Source organism: Pinus tabuliformis, chromosome J (assembly GCF_031772625.1).
Source record: "Pinus tabuliformis cultivar Carrire ecotype Pingquan chromosome J, CPIR1, whole genome shotgun sequence".
NCBI classification, from domain to species: Eukaryota; Viridiplantae; Streptophyta; class Pinopsida; order Pinales; family Pinaceae; genus Pinus; species Pinus tabuliformis.
Genome location: NC_142295.1, coordinates 438637703 through 438657816, shown reverse-complemented (window position 1 = coordinate 438657816; position 20114 = coordinate 438637703). Strand labels below are relative to the sequence as shown.

Here is a 20114-nt window from a genome sequence, read left to right as displayed (position 1 = left end):
CTTCACTGCTCCCTTCTGCACCATGTCTTGGATGAAGTGATATTCAAACTTAATGTGCTTTGACATGTCATGAAATACTGAATTCTTTGAAAGATGAACACAACTTTGATCATCACAATGTATCAAGGTTGTCTTTAGCTCCTAATCAAATAGCCTTGTAAGCACCTTCTCAAGCCACACTGCTTCTTCTCTTTCATCACTATCTACGATATACTTTGCCTTTGCTGTATTGGGTGCGATGGAAGTCACCTTCCTGCTAAGCAAGGATACCATAGGTGATCCCAAGTTGAAGCAACACCCCAAGGTGCTCTTTCTGTCCTTTGCACTCCTAGCCCAATCCAAATCAGTATACCCCTGCTACCTCACTTCACCACCTGAGACATCGCAAACCATATCCAACTATACCATCTAGGTACTTCAACACATGCTTCACTGCAACCCAATGTACATGCCTCGACTCAACCATATACTGGCTTAGGGTGTTCACTACAAATCAAATATCTGGCCTAGTGTTAACCAGGTACATCAAGGATCCAATCAACTGCCTGTACATCGTGGGATCCACCAAATCTGAATCTGAAGTGGAATCACTCAACTTCTTTAGATTTGTCGTCATAGGTGTAGCCATGGACTTGTAGTCCATCATGCCGAATCTCCTCAAAATCTGAATAATGTACTTTCCCTCTCTGAGGAAGATCTCATTTGATCTGTGACACACCTCTAATCCCAAGAAATAATGCATCAATATAAGTTCCTTCATCTTGAATCCCTCTTGCACCCAACAATGAGCTTCTATGCCTTAGTAAGGAACAAATCATCAACATACAACACCAAGATCAAATGATCATCATCAACAACAATGAAGCAAAGGTCAGGATCCACATCACCCTTGGAATGCCAAGGCCTAGGTGCCTGCTTGAGTCTGTACAAAGCCTTCTTCAATCTGCAAACATGGGACTCCTTCCCATGTACCTCAATGCCTAAGGCTGTTCTATCAATAGTTCCTCCTCAATCACACCATTGCGGAATGCGGTCTTTACATCCATTTGATATAATCTCTAACCCATAACTGAAGCAATGGAAACTATAGTCCTAATAGAAGTGTACTTGGTGACTGGAGCAAATGTTCCATTGTAGTCCACTCCCTCTTTCTAAGAGAGCCCTCTCGCCACGAACCTTGCTTTGTTCTTGATGCTGCCATTTGTTGCATGCTTGATCCTATAGATCCACTTGGAAGTCACCGTTGACTTCTCCTTTGGTCTCGAAACTATCTCCCACACATCATCTTCATGATGGAATGATACTCCATCATGGCATCCTTCCAAACCCCCTGGCTTGTTGCCTCCTGATAACTCGAAGGTTCAGAATCAATGATGTGGCTCATCAATGCCATATGAGTTGAGTAACTCTGTGGTCGTCTACTCTCCCTGAAAGTACCACGGGGAGTTGCATGCCCTTCTGCATCCTGCAAAGTGTTATGAAGCCATGCTAGCCTCTTCTTGGGCACTGCAACATCTCTAGGTGGCTCAACCGACTCTGCTGGCTCAACTGACTCCTCCTAATGGTTTGAAGGATGAGCAATAGGACTAGAGGGATTTGTATCCTTCAGAGACTCCTGCTTGTTACTATCAATCTCCATATGACACTCTCTCGACCTCCTTAAGGCTACCTCCTCATCAAAAGTAACATCTCGACTAACCTCATTCTGACATTGTCTTGGAATGAAGATCTTGTAGGCCTTCGAAGTCTCGTTGTCATGTATTAACGCCTGGGTTGGACGTCCTAACAATTTGTATAGTCCTCCCACTCGAACACCAATCACTCCTGCCGAGTCTATGCTCAAGCCCCTAGGCGATACGAGAACTTAAGTTACTTTACCATCTAAATGCAACTCTGTGGCCTCTATCCTCTAATGCTGAGATAGAGGGTTGGTTATTCTTCAATCCTTGTACAACTAAAACATTTCTCATATGAAATTCAACAAAGCTTTGATACCATGTTGAAATTCTATGACATGTGCAGTGGAATACAATTTTCTGTCAGATAATTACTTCCTAATGATTTTCAAATAGTGTTTTATGCCACTGTTATCGTTGAATAATTATACTCAGAAAATCTCAACAGTAAACACACCGGAAACAATAAAGATCACAGAAAGACAGCCAAGCACAATACAAACAATAATTTTACCCTGGGAAACTCAACCTCGGGAGAAAACCAAGCGTCTTTTCTTAGGAGAAATTATTCTTCAGCAAGGTTTACAAATCAACAATTTATCTACAAATTTGTGCCAATAATCGAAGTCAAAATACTAGTCAAACTTGGTCAAACAAAAGCGAGTCAATGTTGGTCAGACCAACCAAAATACACAGAAGTCAATGGTGGTCAAACAATCAAATCTTGGCCCTACGGGCAACCCTTGGCCCTATGGTCAAAGTTTGCACGTGTGGCCCTGCAGTCAACAATCTGTGGTGAAACTGTGGCTCATCAAGCTCTCAGATGTCCAACCTTCCTGTGGTCAACTCTCGGTCAAAGGTCTGGCCAACTCAACCTTCTTCACATGTGTGGCTAGTCAAATAGTTGGTCAACTCATCCTTTTTCTTCACATGTGCAGCCAGTCAAACCACTGGTCAATTTGTCCTTTTTTCTCACACGTGTGACTGTCAAAGAGAGATAAAATGATAAAGAGAGAGAAAGACTTGCTCTTTCTTGGTGATCAAATGAGACATTACATCATCTTATTTATACATGTCAAGGGGTGTGACAACTCAAGGGACACATCCCTTCACTGGATGGCCAACTTGTCTTAGTAAAATAAATTTTTACATAAGGCATCTAGGGCTGGCTTGAAGACCCTTTGGTCATGCAGGAATACCTGCCAATGCTACACCAAAATCAACACATGTTTGTATAGGAACAATTTTATTTTGCAGGCCAAGAAATTAGGGCCATATGGTGGTAAACTGTAGGAGTGGCTGAAGAGAAGTTAAAATTTTGCACAAATTCTTATGCAGGGGGTCAATAGACAGACAATAAACAATAAAAAAAATTGCGGTGGGGCCCAGATTTGGGGAGGAAAAGGCTGAGTAAAGATTAGCTTTAAAAAGTAAAAAAAATTAATTAAAATGGTAGACAAATTCACAATTGTCAATTAAGGCCAGTGGGGACCTATTCACACAAAGGTGTAGCTGCCAAAGAAAAGTGCATCGAGGGTCGATGCAGGCTGTCCTAGTGTTTTATTTGTAAAAGCAAGGGTTTGCTTGACCTTTTTCAGATATATGGATTGGATATATGTTACCAGAATAGAGTGCTTGCCCACCACAAGTGATGCTTGTGTAGAGAACTGTCAGGGGAAAATTAGTTTCACTGCAGCGATGCCTCTTTCTGGGAATAAAAATTTGACTGGGTCCTCTAGTTGTGCCAGTCAGTGCCCATTGTGAAGGGACAGGTGTCACTCACTACACAGAATTTCTTTTGTGAAGGAGTTCTGAGAGACCCTCAAAATTTCACAGTTGAGTTGTGATCAGTATGATTAGTTTGAGAAGCTAGTTCTAAAACTGGACGTTTTTTTCTGAATGACATGTAGGCAAAGCTTTGTCAGATTTTAATTTAGTACATAAGGAGGGCAATCTCTTGACCCTCCATTACTATCTAGTATAAACTTATATCCATGATGGCTAGCTAGTGTACTGAGGTATGATTGCATCCCCTTTCTTCTGTGGTCTTGAATTCCACACCCCAACTGGCAACTTTAACTGCTTCTATAAGTTACGCATAATGATAAGGTATCTGAATGTCCTATCATAGTTAATGATGTAATATTCTGTCACACTGATTAACTTTTATTATCTCCCATGGACAGCGATATGACTTCTCTTGATCCTTTAGGCTCTTTCATCATTTTATTTTCTAGTACATAACAATGACGTGGAACCTCCATTTAGTGTCAACCATGCTAAAAACGTTAACTGTGGAGCTGATTTTAAACGTGTTGAGAGCTTTGTATATAAGTATGGCATACACCAATGTTGTCTTTTGTTTACCTAAGTCCTCAGTAGTGGAGAGCAGTCGAGCATGGAATAAAAGATGGACAAATGAATATTTTACTGTAGGTTTTAATCGTAGCAAAATGATGGTCTGGTCAAACAATATGTGTGGCAGAAGCAGATGGCGTTAGATATATGATGACTATTGTCAACTTCATGAATTAATATTGGTTGAAGTCAAAAGTAAACGTGTAGCTTCGGCTGAAGTCATGTTAAAACTTAATTACGTAAGTAGTGATTTAGATACATTCCTGTACCATTCCTTTCCCTTTAGGGAGTGAAATCCGTTACCTCTGTTATAATGAATCACATTACCTATTGTGCACGATTCTCTCTTGTTCGTATTGTTATAAATTATAACTTTATCAGACAGATCACCCTGTATTGTGAAATGTCACCTGTAAGAAACAGGCCTCTAGCTTAAGTCACTTAAAAAAGTAATTATACAATTGGTGATTTACACACATTCCTATACCATTCCTGTTCTTTTAGGGTATGAAGTTTGTCATGTCTGAATGGTGTATTTATATTACCTCTTTCATAATGAATCATATTACCTATCATGAACCATTCTCTCTTCTTGTTATTATTGTTATAAATTTTAAATTTATCAAACAGACCACCATGTATTGTGAAATTTCTTCTGGGAGAAACAGGCCTCTCTTCATGCTTAAACATGGTCAGGAATCACAATCCAGGATAAATCTAGAAAGCAGCTGAAGAACTACTTGAAAAGGTATCGATACTCTTTTGTTGTCTCCCGTGCAATATGGTGGAAAGTCACGCATGAAAATGCCTGGACAGTGGAAACAGAGCAATTTATAGGTCAATGTGGATTATACAATTCTGTCCCATGTCTTGAGCAGTTGTTTTGAATATTTCTTAACATAACTGCTACTCTGAAGCCTTTCTCAAGTGCTCCTATGCTTCTACTTCATTCTATTTTTCTTGTCCTATTGATGCTGTTATTGAAGGTTCTTTTCCCCAAGTGTTAATCTTTCTTAGGAATTTACATTGATTTCATTCTGTTAGTGTATGGTTTTACTTTATTTTTTCTCTGCATGAAATGAACCTTATCCTTTTAACTCATTATTTTTCGTATCATTTTCTCTGACCCACAGTGTAAGAACTTCTTTTAATCTGAATGTGGAGGGTATCTGGATGCATTCCCTGTGATTTCTTAACAGTGACATAAATCATATGTATTTTGGATAGGAGATTAACACTAGAGTGTGTTTATTGTCTCTTTTGCTGACTCTAGGTCGTGGTTTATTTTTTCTTATGGCCGGCTAACTCTGCTATCAAGTATTTGCCTATCAGTGCTCTATCTTATGTGTTAATAGAATGATTCTTATTTGATTTGTATTTAAATGCAGATTTTTATTGGAGGGATTTCACATACACTGGATTCTGATAAGGTGAGGATGTATGCAAATTTCATTGTTCAGATAATGAGCCCTTCAGTTAAGAAAACAGACTTCATGGGCTATCTTTTTATAGGAATGAATTTATGGAAAACCTTTTCAAGCATAAAACAATACTAAGTAGTAAGAGTACTTTACAAAGTGAACAGAATGGTTGCGAGGTTTGTGAATTTCTGGAAAAGAAGCAGAATAAATGCTGATCATGTTTCCTTTCTATTTGATTAGTGATTAATACTTGAGAATCAGGATCACTGCTGGATTCAGAAAGCTCAAATAAGTGAAAGAATAAATTGATCTATATCTTTTTTCAGTATACTTGCATTACCAGGAGTCTTGAGTTTGTTGATACTACTTTTTTCAGGTCAGAGAGATTGTCACTGCATTTGGACAACTGAAGGCATACCGCTTTGAGGTTGACACCGATAGGAAGCCTCCTGAAGCTTTTTCATTTCTTGAGGTACTTGAATTTCTAAACTGCCTTTTGGGATGGTGTCTATTTCATGTTAATCCAGTTCTTATCAGGGCATGGCCTTTTTTGGGCCTTTGATTTTTACTAGGCATAGCTCAGAGATATAATTCTTAATTATTGTGAGCACTTAAATTTTTTTACTCTTGGCCTGTGACAACTTGAATATTTATGATGTTCCTTTTGTAAGATTTTCCAACATGTTAAGAATTAGATTAACTAATCGTAGATACTGCCATCGAAACTACGTTGAAGTAGTGAGAAGAAATGTGGAAGAATGCTGGCTGACATAATCCAGCTGATATAGGCCTCTGGCATTTGGTTCTGAGTTTTGTATGCGTGTAGGGCTAATTTACTATCACCTCTCAGTGGCTAGTGAGTCAGTGACTTTCCTATGCCTAATAAGTTTGTTGAACTGTTGGCAGTAGCATCAACTCTTGTTGGAACTTGCCTTCTTTAAAGTTACAGAGGTTATGGTGTAGATAGTGCATCAATTTTCTTGATTGCTAACATTGGCAAACAAGGGAAGTATATTTGTCAATGAAAGAAGTTGATTTTCCAAAGCATTTACATTTTGATTTTGATCTAGTTCTAAAGATGAAAGTTGAAGTTCAAGTGGGGCCAAGTCAGAGGGTTCATCAATTTTGAACCTTTCGGTTCGAAATCTGGCAAACCTCATATAAAATCTCAAATTCGTTCAAGTTAGAGCCATTTCTGTACAGTAGTGGCTCAAAGGATAAAATCCCTTTTACTCTGGTTTTTGTTCCCAGATTTCCTTATCCAGTTCGGCATGTGAATCATGTGCCAAAACACAAGCAAATTTTCTTTCCTGTCCCAACTGCTTGCAAACTTTGGCCTGTGCATTACTTTCTCGTCTGGGTCGTAATGACCACTAACTCACTAAAATATTATTGTATTTATTCGTTTCCATTTCAACAGCAAATGTAATGACGATGGGCAGCAGGTGGTTGGTATGTGACACTGCAATGGTGGTTGTTTTGCATCCGCGAGTATTCCTTCTCCCATCGGCTGATGGTGCTTTAATTTTTCAGGTGTTTAGAATGTTGTACAGTATATCCGTGACTCGTAGTTTCTAGTAGGATAGACATACAGAAATATAAATTATATATGCTACATACTATTATATAATATAAAGTATTATATATTAAAAATGTGTGGGTATAGTTAATAAGTTATATATATATATATATATATATATATATATATATATATATATATATAACTTATTAACTATACCCACACATATTCTTAATATATACTAAATATATATTTAGTAGTATATGTTAAGAATATGTGTTGCTATAGTTAATGAGTCATATATTCTTAACATATACTACTAATATATTCTTAATATATATTTAGTATTTTTTAAGAATGTGTTGCTATAGTTAATAAGTCATATATATATATATATAGATAGATATGAACCTAACGATGAACTTCATCAACAAATTTGAATTCAAATCAAATTTTATCATTGTCGAACCCAAACCATATGACATTGAAGCGGGGTATGAGGAAAGGAATTTGCTGCAATATATACTATAGCATCTGACTTAGCTATAGTCTTACCATACATAGAATTTAGTAGGGAAAGTTCTAAGATTTCAGGGATATGAGACAGATTAAATTGAGAAGTTCTCTTTTAATCTACTGTTGTTGGAGAATATGAGTTGCAAAGGTCCATAGCTAGAATTGATATATTTTCTGCTGGCCAGACAAATTTTCAATTAAAATGTATAAAAGATTCCCTCCAGTTCATGATGTGAATATTAGGGGATAGGTTATTTTTAACCAGCAGATACATGGAGATTGTACAAATCTGAATTTTTTGGCTGTTTCCAAAATTAAATATGAATTCTGTGCTGCTTTGTTCTAATTGTCAACTGTTATGAATTGCAGAGTTCCATAGCTAGAATTGCTATATTTTCTTCTGGCACGGAAGAATTTGTCGATTAAAATGTATAGAAGATTCTCTCCAGTTCATGATCCTGTGTTTGCTTTTTGATTTTTTTAGTAAACTAGTCACTCGAGATTAACAATAATGTTTCTTACACATTTATGGTGTGAATATTAGTGGATAGTTTGTTTTTAACCTGCAGATACATGAAGTTGTAACCATCTTATTTTTCGGCTGTTTCCAATATTAAATATGAATCTTTTTCAATACTTTGTTCTAATTGTCATCTGTTTAACTTTTTCTGTATGAAAATCATTTTGTCAAGGAACATATTTTTTTTCAACAATGGTCAAATTGAACTTCTTATCAATGTTCATTTGGAATTGTTTTATGTGTAAAATTAACAACCCAGCTTGAAAATTGTAAACAATGTAATGATAGATTATATTAAGTTACGATTTGTAAAGCTTGGGATATGAAATATTTTCTGGAGCATCTTTATACACGAGATTCTTAATTGTTCTCGGGGTAATGTGGCATGAATTTTAATAATTTTCTTTTCAACATCAGTAATAATTTTGAAAATAAATGATTACATATTATGTCAGACAGTTGGAATTCTTTTTGTGCTCCCCAGACCAGACCAAGCTGTAGGACAAACAGACACAGCCTCGGATTCATGAAATGGGTAGTTGACAAAGCTGGTTTGGTTGTACATGAATTAAATTTTGACTACTTTTAGCTGTTGTAGTTATGTGTTTTATGTTATCATATTTGATAGATTCTTAATGGTTGCGTATAGAATATGGCGTATAAGGCTTAAGCACCTCAAAACATATTCAATAAGTGACCATCCACCTCAGAACATATTCAACAATAGACTTTTACCATTTTCAAAAAATAATTACAGGGAAGCTCACATTACCATTGTACCTGATCATGCCTTCATTCTAGCTAACATTCTCAGATCATTAAATGATGACCTTGAGCAAACAATACTGCTATACAAAATTATGTGGTGAAATCTGAGTACGTGATAGCCCCTATGAGTCATGGTTTATAAATTAGATGCCTTGTCTGTTATAATATTGATATATTCTACCTTAATAGTAACAGGATTTGTTCTGCTGGAAGGGCTGCCAACTGTATCATATTCAATATCATAGTTGAATGTTCCATGGCATCATATCTGATAGATTCTTTAGGGTAGCAGTTGAAATTGGCATATAAGGCTCAAGTATTTCAAAGCATATTCAACAAGAGAGCATCCACAGTCAAGGATTTTGCCAATTTTGAGAATTAATTACAGGGAAACTCACCTTGCTATTGAATCTGATTATGCCTTCATTTTATCTAACGTTATGAGGAGATTAACTTTTGACCTTGAGCAAACGATGCTGCTATACCAAGAGATGTGTTAAAGTCGGAGCACTTGATATCCCCTAGTAGTTGTGGTTAATAAATTAGATGTCTTGTCTGTTATAATGTTGATATATTATTATATTCTATCTTGATAATTATGTGATTTGTTCTGCTGGCAAGGTTGCCAAATGTATTTGTTTTGTGACATTGTCTCTTTGTTAAAATGATTTATTTGCTAATCATTTGATGCATTTTCTATTAATATTTGGACTGATGGAGAGTGAATCATCTGCTGTCTCAGCAAAGACATGCCAGATGGGGGAAAGTCAATTCTCAGGAGCTGTATGCGGATGTTACTCACATGGAATGTTTTAATGGTACAGCCCTCTGTGTTTTATTAGGCAACCTGATATTATTTTTGGTCTTGGTTATAATCATGTGGAGACTTATCATAACTGAGGCATGTCTTATATTTATCCGATACACAATATTCTTTGCAAATTGTGTATGCATAATGAGAATGAAGATCTAAAAGATCTCTAAGCGTTGCAATCAGTAGCATTGCTCATTCAGTGCTCCAATGTGATGGTTCTCACAATGGAACATTGCATCAAAATGATCTTTACATGACAGATTGACTTAAGATCAAATAGCCACTGAAGCTTCTTAAATTAGCATGATAAACAAATATGTTTGTTGGGTTTTTCGGAATGCAGATAATCAGTGCAATTAATTTAAAATACAGAAAAGATTTTCTGTTTTATTGGTAGCTGATAATACTCATACTTCAATTCTGTAACTAAAAATAGAACATTGACAATGTAGAAATTGGTGCTTAAGAGAGTTGCTATGGACCTTGGGAGGAGAGAGTAATTGGGTTAGTTATAATCAAAGTGGTATCTTGTCAACAACTGGTATTCATATTCAAGAGCTGGAACCTATGATATCTATGTCCATTAAAGCTAAGTTGCACGAAATGCCGAAATGTTTCGGAGTTTCTGAAATGGGTACGTTTAGAAACATCACCTCCCAAAAGTGGAAACGTTGGCCGAAACATCAGCTGCCGAAACGTCATATATATATATATATATATATATAAGTGAATAACACATTATCTTGCGAGAAAAAAGGGAATAAGACCCATAGATGACAATTTAGAAGGAAAAACAAGTCTATATTAACTCTAATAGATGATTACATGATGGTCGAGTTTTGGCCGAGTTTCGGCCAAGTTTGGGAGTTTCGGGTATGGGTACGGCCCGAAATGTCAGGTTCCTTGAAGTTTCATGCAACATAGCATAAAAGATAAGATAGGATAAGATATTAATATCCAACCAATGACAACAAAAGTAGGTCAATGGGACTGAAAGGTAGACATTGTGTGAAAGCTACTCCTATATTAACACTGAAAGCAACAAAGTATGTGTTGAAATATGTAACTAGGTCCGGTCTTCATATGTATTCTTGATTCATCTATATTGTAAAATGAAAAAGAGAATTATTATTATTATTTTCTATAGCATGGGTTTCATGCTCAAGATCAATTTATTTTAGGTCAAAGCACCCATTGAGTGCTTCTAGGTTTTGTCATAGAGTCAAGAAGTCAAAGAGTCATTATCATATGTAAAAGACCCCATTGGGCATCTTGTAACATGTCAAAGGAATTAGTTTTGGGTCAAAAGTGTCAAATTACACCTCCGCACCAAGTCAGCGTAATTAGGACAATTCATAGTCCTGGAAGGGCTATAAATAAGAGACCCTTTGACGTCATTTGCTTACTCACTCATTCACTCATCAAGGCAAGCGATGGACAAGAAGAAGATAGGCGAAGGACAAGAAGGAAGAAGGAAGACGGATTTTCTGGTTTTTACACACTCTCTCACAAGTGCGAAGGAAGGTTAGGGTTTCTGCGACATCAAGGCTGAAGTTTTCAAGTTGCAAGCGAAGGGTTAAAATTGGTAGAAGAGAAGTTGATTTGGTCTCCTACAAGTCCTAGAAGAGGAAGCAACCCAAACGAAGGAAGGTGGAAGCCTTAGAAAAGACCCAAAATTCTCCCACACGCGCAAATATTGCAGTTGTTGCAGGGAACGTTGCACAAAGTGGGGATGTTTTTTGGAAGCGAGGACACAGAAGTGTCATTTCTCAAAAATCTACGAAGCGAAGCATCTCAGAAGCGTCTACTATATATATTTTTTCTTTTTATATTTTTTTGCATTTATCATAAAAAACATCTCAAATACCAAATTAGTTGTAGAAGACATGAAAACATGCATATTTTTATATAAATCAAGATAGATATGGAATCCACGATTCCATTGTACATCAATGATTAATTATTCGAGCATCAACCATGTAGATTCTAGCAATTACAAACATACATCAAATTTTTAAGCATATCGTATAACATAAAACATTTAGAAGATAAAATCATCAAACATTCAACTTATCTAGCAAGTGAGCAACTGTCAACATGAGTCATGTCCAAAATTCAAATAATAATGTTTACAAAATAGGCCACTTGGCCACCACCAAGACTCAAGTACATACTAAACTAGGAAGAGTAAGACAAAAAAGTTCAAATTCACAATAGGAGTCTACAAGGCTAAGCTATGAAAAAAGTAGTAAATTGTGAATATATCTACTAATCTCTCCTCCTTCCACCACGAATAGGACGTGAGGCTCCATGTGGTGGTATTGGAAGATGGTGGCTTTGGAAGTTGTGGCAATGACTGTGGCACTAATGAAGATGATGCCCTTGCTGTTGGTGTTGAAGCATGGAACCTATAAACCAAGGGACCGAATGGGGGTGGCATCTCAACTCGATCATCATCATCCTAGATAAGAGCATCCTCCAATTGCAACACTCCATCCTCCAACTTGGGCTCCTCTGGATTTTTGTCCCAAGCCTTAAGGTATTTATTAGCCTTTCCATCATCACAGTAATGGGACAACAATCACAAGTTGTAGTGATCATAAACCAAGCTCTCTGCTTGGTCTAAATTTAACCTATTCCTTTTAACACTGTGGATGAAAGAGTAAGATCTCTAACACCTCTCTACAAACGTGTTTACCACTTGTGATAAAACCCACAATGCCAAAGTTTGTAGAAGTGGAGTAGCACTTCTGTGCATGTTCCACCTCTTAAGAGATGAAAAATTCTTTCGATCTCTAATTGCATGCATGCTCCCAATTGGACTAGTGCTATGTGTATAGTTGCTGAAATGTTTTCGTACCATGGCGGCCTCCTCCTCATCAGGGACTAATTTATCTAGTGCTTTCATACAACCAGATAGAGCCTCTAGATCTAGGTGTGGTTTTTTTCTTGCTCCCCCTAGGTGCTGGGGTTGAAAGCCATGATGGATGATAGTATTTAGGTGTCAGAACATATGCTAAGGCATGTAATGGAATATTTAGCATATCCCATCGCTTTTCCACCTCTGCATGAATATGATTATACGACGTGATATTTCTAGGCTCAACAATGTCTTTAATCTGCCCCAACATGCTATCCATTTGCTCATACACCTCCCCAATTATTGGTCAATCTAAATCTGCAAACTTGATCATGTAATAAATTGGTTTGGTGAATTGCAAAACATATTTAATCTGTGACCAGAAGTAATTGTCAAGAATAGTGTCCTTGGCTACATTTGGACCATCTCTATTAGTGTTAATTTCCTCTCATGATTCAGAGGTCACCATATTAGTTAAAGCTCGTCTCACCTTCACTAGCCACCTAAAGGTGAGGTAATAACTTCCAAATCATGTTTTTTTAAGTTTAAGCAACTGCAACTTGGAGTAAGTGCCATAAAAGTAGTTTACCCTTGTATGCCCTGTGATAAATTTAATGAGTTGCTTCCCTCTTGTAAAGCTCATTAAGCCATCCACATTCTTTATGCTTCACAATATCACGCATTAAAAGGTTCAATGTGTGCACCAAGCACCCAGACCAAAATATGTGTGGATGAGTATGCTCAATAATTTTTCCCGCTGCCTTACAATTTGCTGCTTTATCAGTGATCACTTGAACGACATTATTAAGACCAACATCTTTGATTGATTGCAATAGGAGATCTGCAATGTTTTGGGTAGTTGCATTGATGGAGGAGGAATCATGAGATGTAATAAACACTGCACCACTAGAAGAAACACCAAGAACATTTATCAAATGTTGGTTTCTAACATTTGTCCTCCCATTTGATATAATGGATAACCCACAATCCACCCACTAATTTGTAAAACGTGTCAAAGCTCTTTGAATCTTTTCTTTTTCTCTTTCTAATAACACTGTCCTAGCTTTCTCATAGTTGGGGTTCTTGTATCGTTTTGGATCTCATTCACTTTGATGTTTGTGGTCCTATGGCTACAAAATCTCTTGGAGGCCATCTATACTCTGTGACTTTCATTAATGACCACTCAAGAAAGACTTGGATTTATTTACTTGGAGAATCTTACAGAAAGGAAGATAAAGTGCTAAGATCTGACAATGGTGGGGAATACACATCAAAAGGACTCATAGCTTTCTGTAAGGAGGATGGAATTAAGAGGGAGCTGATAGTTCCATATAATCCAAAAGAAAATGGAGTAGCAGAAAGAAAGAATCATACAATTGAAGAATGCATTAGGGCAATTCTACATGATCAAGACTTACCTCAATTCCTGTGGGGTGAAGCATCCAAAACAACAATCTATATTCAGAATCAAAGTTGTCACAAGATACTTAACAACATGACTCTTGAAGAAATGTTTACTGGAAGAAAACCTAGTGTAGGTCATCTTCAAATATTTGGTTGCCCTGTCTACATTCACATTCCAAAAGATAAAAGAAAGAAATTGGATCCTACAAGCATGAAGGGCATATTTGTTGGCTATAGTACCTTGTCGAAGGCATTTAGGATCTACATCAAGGAAGGTCTCCGAATTGAAGTAGAGATGCGAATTTTGATGAAAACATTGCCTACAAGAAGTTTGAAGATCTCCCGATTGGTTCTGATGATAAAGAACTACCTATATTTGAAGAATGCCCAAAGGAAGAAGAAGATACTTTGTCTAATCATGAATAAGAAGGTCCTAATGAACTTGTACAGCAGGTCATAATCCCTGAAACTCGTAAAAGACCCACTTGGTTAACATCAACTCTTCAAGAAGCAAAAGGACATGCTGCAGCTAAAGGAATTTAAATATATTCAAGGTATGCAACCTATATAACAAAATTGATTGCAGTAAAACATCCTCTTTTGAAGAAGCTGTCAAACATCAAGAGTGGAAAGATGCCATGAAAGAAGAATATCAGTATATAATAAAAAATGGAGTTTGGGAAATCGTTCCTAGGAGGAATAATAAATCCGTTGTAACTTCCAAATGACTCTATAAGATTAAGCATGCAACAAATGGAAGCATTGACAAGTACTAAGCAAGGTTTGTGGCTACGGGTTTCTCTCAACAAGATGACATCAATTATGAAGAAACATTTGCACCTACAACTAGATACACAACTATAAGATCATTGGTCTCCTTGGCAACAACTATGGGATGGAACATCAATCAAATGGATGTGAAGACGACTTTCTTGAATGGCACCTTAATGAAGAAGTATATATTAAACAACCCTTGGGATTTGAAGTACATAATAGAGAAACTCATGTATGCAGGTTAAACAAGGCACTTTATGGCCTTAAGCAAGCCCCAAGAGCTTGGTATACTAGGATGGATACATATCTACAAAGAATGGTTTTTTCGAAGAGTTCTACATATTGAAACCTTTATATCAAAGTAGTGAAGGGTGAACCAATGATCATTCTTGTATATGTGGATGACCTTCTCATAACAACTGTTTCTTGTATTCTTGTATACTACTTTCTGTATTCTTGTATTCTTGTATACTACTTTCCACACTTAGCAACAAAATTTGATATGAAGGATGTAGGGGTTATGCACTATTACTTAGGGTTGGAAGTTTGGCAAAAAATTGGTGAAGTATATCTAGGTCAAAAAAAGTATGTAATCGAGATGCTACACAGGTTTGGCATGATGGATAGCAAACTGATGACAATCCCCATGTTCACAAATTTGAAGAGGTTGAAAAGTTCAAAATCAAGCCCCGTGGGTCCTACAAGTTATAGACAATTGGTTTGCTCTCTAATGCATCTTGTGAACACTCCTCCAAATAGTTGTTTTGCAGTGAATATTCTCAGTTAGTTTCAGATGGAGCCTAGACATGACCGTTGGATAGAAGCCAAGCATATATTGAGATATCTGAGAGGGACAATCCATTCTTGCTTGATGTATGATGGAAAGAACAATATCCAACTAATGGGATATACTGATTCAAATTAAGGAGGTAGTGAGTCAGATGGAAGAAGCACTACCGGAGGATGTTTTAGCTTGGGATCCTCTATGATCTCATGGATGAGTAGAAAGCAAGAATCAATTGCTTTAAGTAGTGTTGACGCTGAATACATTACAACATGTGAACTTAGTAGAGAAGCTGTTTGGTTAAGGAAGCTGCTATCCGATATATTTGAAGTGTTGATAGACCCCTCAATTATACATTGTGACAACGCCAGTTGCATAAGGTTGTTTGAAGACCCTATATTCCATGGAAAGACAACACATAAACGACAAGTATCATTACATATGAAAATTGGTGCAAGATGGGGAGGTGTAGCTATAGTATATCTCCACTGATGAGTAGGTCGCTGATATTTTGACAAAATCTCTTCCTCATAAGAAACTTTTGTATTTGAGAAACAAGCTTGGATTGGTTGATATCTCCTCCCTAGTTGAGGGAGAGAGATGTTGAAAATTGTAGCTAAGCTTTAGTCTTCATAATTGTCTATGTACCATGACTTGATGTAACCAATGTACTTGTCAAAAGAAAAAGAAAAGAAAATTGTATTTTTGAAAAGAAAATTATTTATTCAAGAATGGGTTTCTTGCCCATTGGTTATTTTGTCATAGGTCTAGCATCCATTGTATGCTTTAGGGTTTTGACACGGTCAAAGTTAAGGTCATGATGTAAAGTCCCTTGGAGGGCTCTTGAATCGATGTAAAATAAATTATTTTCGTATGTAAAAAGATCTAGAAGCTACCAAGTGATGGGTCGGCCAACCCACTAAGTTGGTCCCATAAGAGACAGTTGCACCCCACCAAGTCGGCCCCACAAGAGAGTTGCACCCCACCAAGAGACTATATAAAGAAGAGGTATTCGACCTTCTTGAATACACTCAAATAATTCATACTCTTAGGAAATCTAAGGAAAAATTCAGAGCAAGATAAAGGAAAAGGTTAGGGGGGAAACAAAGGTCTCTTTTGTTTGGTTTGGGCATAAAATTATTTGTTTAGCAAGCTCGCACGTGTGAGTAGGAAGCTATCTCTGTTTAGACTTTGGACTAGTAAAGAGTAGTAGACCTAGTTAAAGAGAGAAGCATTGTTGTTTGGGTGGCTGGCCTATCACTTGGTGAGTTGTCTTGATCGAAGGTCTTGGAAACCTTCCTTGAATTTTTATAGGAAGAGAAGTTTTTGGATTTTTCCCTATGGATGGGTTTTTCCCTGGCATGGAGTTTATTTTTGGTGTTCTTGTTTGCATTGTGATCTTCTTTATTGACATTGTTTTGATGATAAACACAACATAATAATAATAATTATAATGATAGACTGATCTAATATCACAAGAATTGTCAATGTAATAAGAGAAAACATTTAAAAGAAGCCCTAATTATGTTTGCCCTAGTTTTCTCAACATGGTATAAGAGCAAAGATTGTGTGTATAAGGGAAAAGTAGAAGGTCACTATAGGCTACAAGATTGACAAAGAATTCATTAGCTCTAAGAAGGCCGAGACCTTTGGCAAAGGGAGCGAGTTTCTTGACATTGTTTAGAAGGACTATTTTCACCATCTCTTGAAATTGAACTTACAGTAATAAGCTTAGATCCGAAGTTTTGGGCATTTTCGTGGGCCTATTTTAGGTTGTGAATATTGAGACAAGAAGAGTCTTGAGACCTGATCACCTTCTGGGCATATGTAGGCTTGATTTCCAACCTTATAGCACTCAGTGAAGGATCCGAGTAGTTCTGGGCATACTACTCTTGTTAAAGGTACAAGCTCTTCATCTCAAAGAAGATTGAGATTCATCTACATCTTTGTGTAGAACTAGATCAATTTTGAAAGCATTCTGGAAGGGTGGATAAAACTTGCAAACATATATCCTTGTGACGTAGTTACCCTATACTCTTTGCATGATCGATTTTGTGAAAACAAGACACTGTGGACTATGTTCTAGGCAATGTTAAAGAACTAGACAAGGACACAAATGCATGGAACAAATATTTCAAAGGTGAGATAAGAGCTCAAAGGATATTAGTGGAGTCAATAAAAGATACCATTATCCCTTTTGTGGCAGAATTAAATAAGGCAAAGGACATCTATGAGAGATTGAATACGATGTATTCATTGAGTACCCCATGTCAAAAGATTACACTAAGGAGTAGGTTGTACCGTTGTACAAAGAAAGAATTTCTTTTGAAGAAGACACTGCATCCCATCCTATGAAAATGCCTCAACCTAAGTTGCACGAAACGGGGAAACGCGGAAGCCAAACGAAACGGGGAAGCGAAACGAAACGCGACCTCCCCAAATTTTGGAAACGGGGAAACGCGAATATATATAATAATATAATAATATATATATATATATATATATTAAAAATATTTAAAAATTATTATTATATATATGTGCAATTATAAAGCATGAATGATACATTTACTTACATAAACATTTAAACATTAAGATTAAATTTACATCACATTTACTACCTGGAAACCCTAAAAAAATTAAAAACAAATTTAAAAAAAAAAAATTAAAAATTAAAAAACAAGTGTTTTTTTTGGGGAAACGTGGCACGTACGGCCTGGAAACGCGTTTCCGGCCGTACGACCAAGTTTCCGTTTCGGGAAACGTGGCCGTACGGCCGGAAACGCGTTTCCAGGCCGTACGGTACGCGGAAACGCGTTTCCGTTTCGTTTCCGTACGGAAACGGACCCTGTACCTGCGTTTCCTGCAACTTAGGCCTCAACTAAGAGATCAGTTGCATGCTCTTGGTGAAACAATTACTGATGCAGAAATGACAACTTGTGTTCTCAATGCACTTCCTCTGGAATGAAACTCCTTTGTGACCAGCATACACTCAAGAAAAAAAACAATCGGTTTCAATGAACTTTGGTCCCAATGTGTGATGGAAGAATCCCAGATGAAGGCAAAAGAGGAAATTGATCCTCTTGGAAAGTCTCAAGCTTATGCATCAAGGATGAAAACATTGGGCAAAGGAAAGTTAGGAAGATCTCGTCATCCAAAGAAGGAAGGATGAGCTGATCCTCTATTTTGATAAGCATGATGGAAGGAGGGAACTTTAAGGACCCTTGGATCCTTGGTTACTCTTATATATAAAAATAGATTCATGGTATAATCATGGGACTGTGGATGCCTGAAAGATAAGAATTAGTAGCAACATAATTCATGAATTTGATATAACGGTCATCTAGCATCAAGATTTTGCTGCAAGTAAATAATAAGGATCATTCTTGGATCCTCCTTTGTAATATCATGAAATGATCTCTTCAAATTGGAAGAAGCAAATTGTCTCACTGATAGTCTACGGTCCACCTTGTGTGGGATCCACTGGTAAAGTATGATGGCAAAGATGTGCTGCATGTTGAAGTACTTTCATCTTCAAGCAAGGAATGGAAGCTATTAGAAGGAAGTCTAGATGACCAAAAGAAGGAAAAGGTATGTAAATATTTGATAGATAAATTCATGTCATCATATAGTTGTAGATAGCATGGTTGAATGTTCAATCCCATGAGCATGATCAAAGGAGGAGGATCTCTTCTACTAGAATGAAGCATGAAGGCATAAAGATAACGTGCCTTGAACTCTTCTACATATTGATAAGATGAAATCAACATAATATGACCTCATATGGAAGATGAGGTGGTTGACAATGATGGTTCCTATGATGAAGGAACTATGTATAAAAGTTCTTGAGAAAGCAATATGCGAAGAAAGGAAGAAAAGTTCGTGAAAAGATGCAATTATAGTAAGATAAGTGATCAACATCTGATAACTAGAAGGATTAACTATGACATCTCCATGGAGAAGGTATGAAGACCCTGATAAAGTCTATAAAGGAAGGAGACCCTTGACATTGAATATCTTGGAGATGGTCATTCATGTGCAGGATGTTGATGTTGCATGAAGCTAATGTCATGACTAAAGGCCATCATAACAAGGTAATGTTATGAATAATTAATTCATAAATAAATAATAAATAATGAATAGTAATTAAATAATTAATTAATTAAGCATTTCAATTATTATTAAGTTAATGACGGGTTATGGTAAAAAGTTGTGAGCAATCAACCTCGTGACCAGTCACTACTTATTTAGGCATACTGTTTGAGGGTTTGTAAATCATTCAAGTATTCAATTATTAATAAAATATTACATTTCGATGTGTAAACCTGCAATTGAATTTAGTGTTCATGTCTAGTCATCTTACAGTGGTATCAGAGCAATCGATTCTCAGGCATGCAAACACATTTTCCTCCACTGTTCCAATTGTTCCGCTATCAATGCTGTCATAACTCTGTTCATTCGTGTGTTCCGCTGCATTCCACACCACTACATTGTCAGTGTCCGCCTTGTCTGTTATTCCACACCACATTGCTGTGCGCTACTCAATTCAACGATTGACACGTTCCCCTCGTCCACATCGCTATCTCGCATCCACTAATATTCACGCTGCTCTACTCGTTCTCCTTTCCCTGCACCCCCGTTGCTCTACGTTCCGTCATACTCTATCCATGATCATCACCGATCAACAAACAACAATCTATCCA

At 36.9% G+C, this 20114-nt stretch overlaps 1 protein-coding gene across 2 annotated transcripts in view; it reads left to right on the top strand.

Annotated features, from left to right (window-relative positions):
- Positions 1-20114, top strand: part of LOC149227702 (RNA-binding (RRM/RBD/RNP motifs) family protein) — a 146596-nt gene that overhangs the window by 87303 nt on the left and 39179 nt on the right. For both annotated transcript variants that reach the window (XM_089377887.1, XM_089377886.1), the window contains 2 exons: positions 5423-5464; positions 5832-5927. In XM_089377887.1, coding sequence (XP_089234013.1) covers positions 5423-5464; positions 5832-5927 — 138 coding nt within the window. The remainder of the gene's footprint in view (positions 1-5422; positions 5465-5831; positions 5928-20114) is intronic.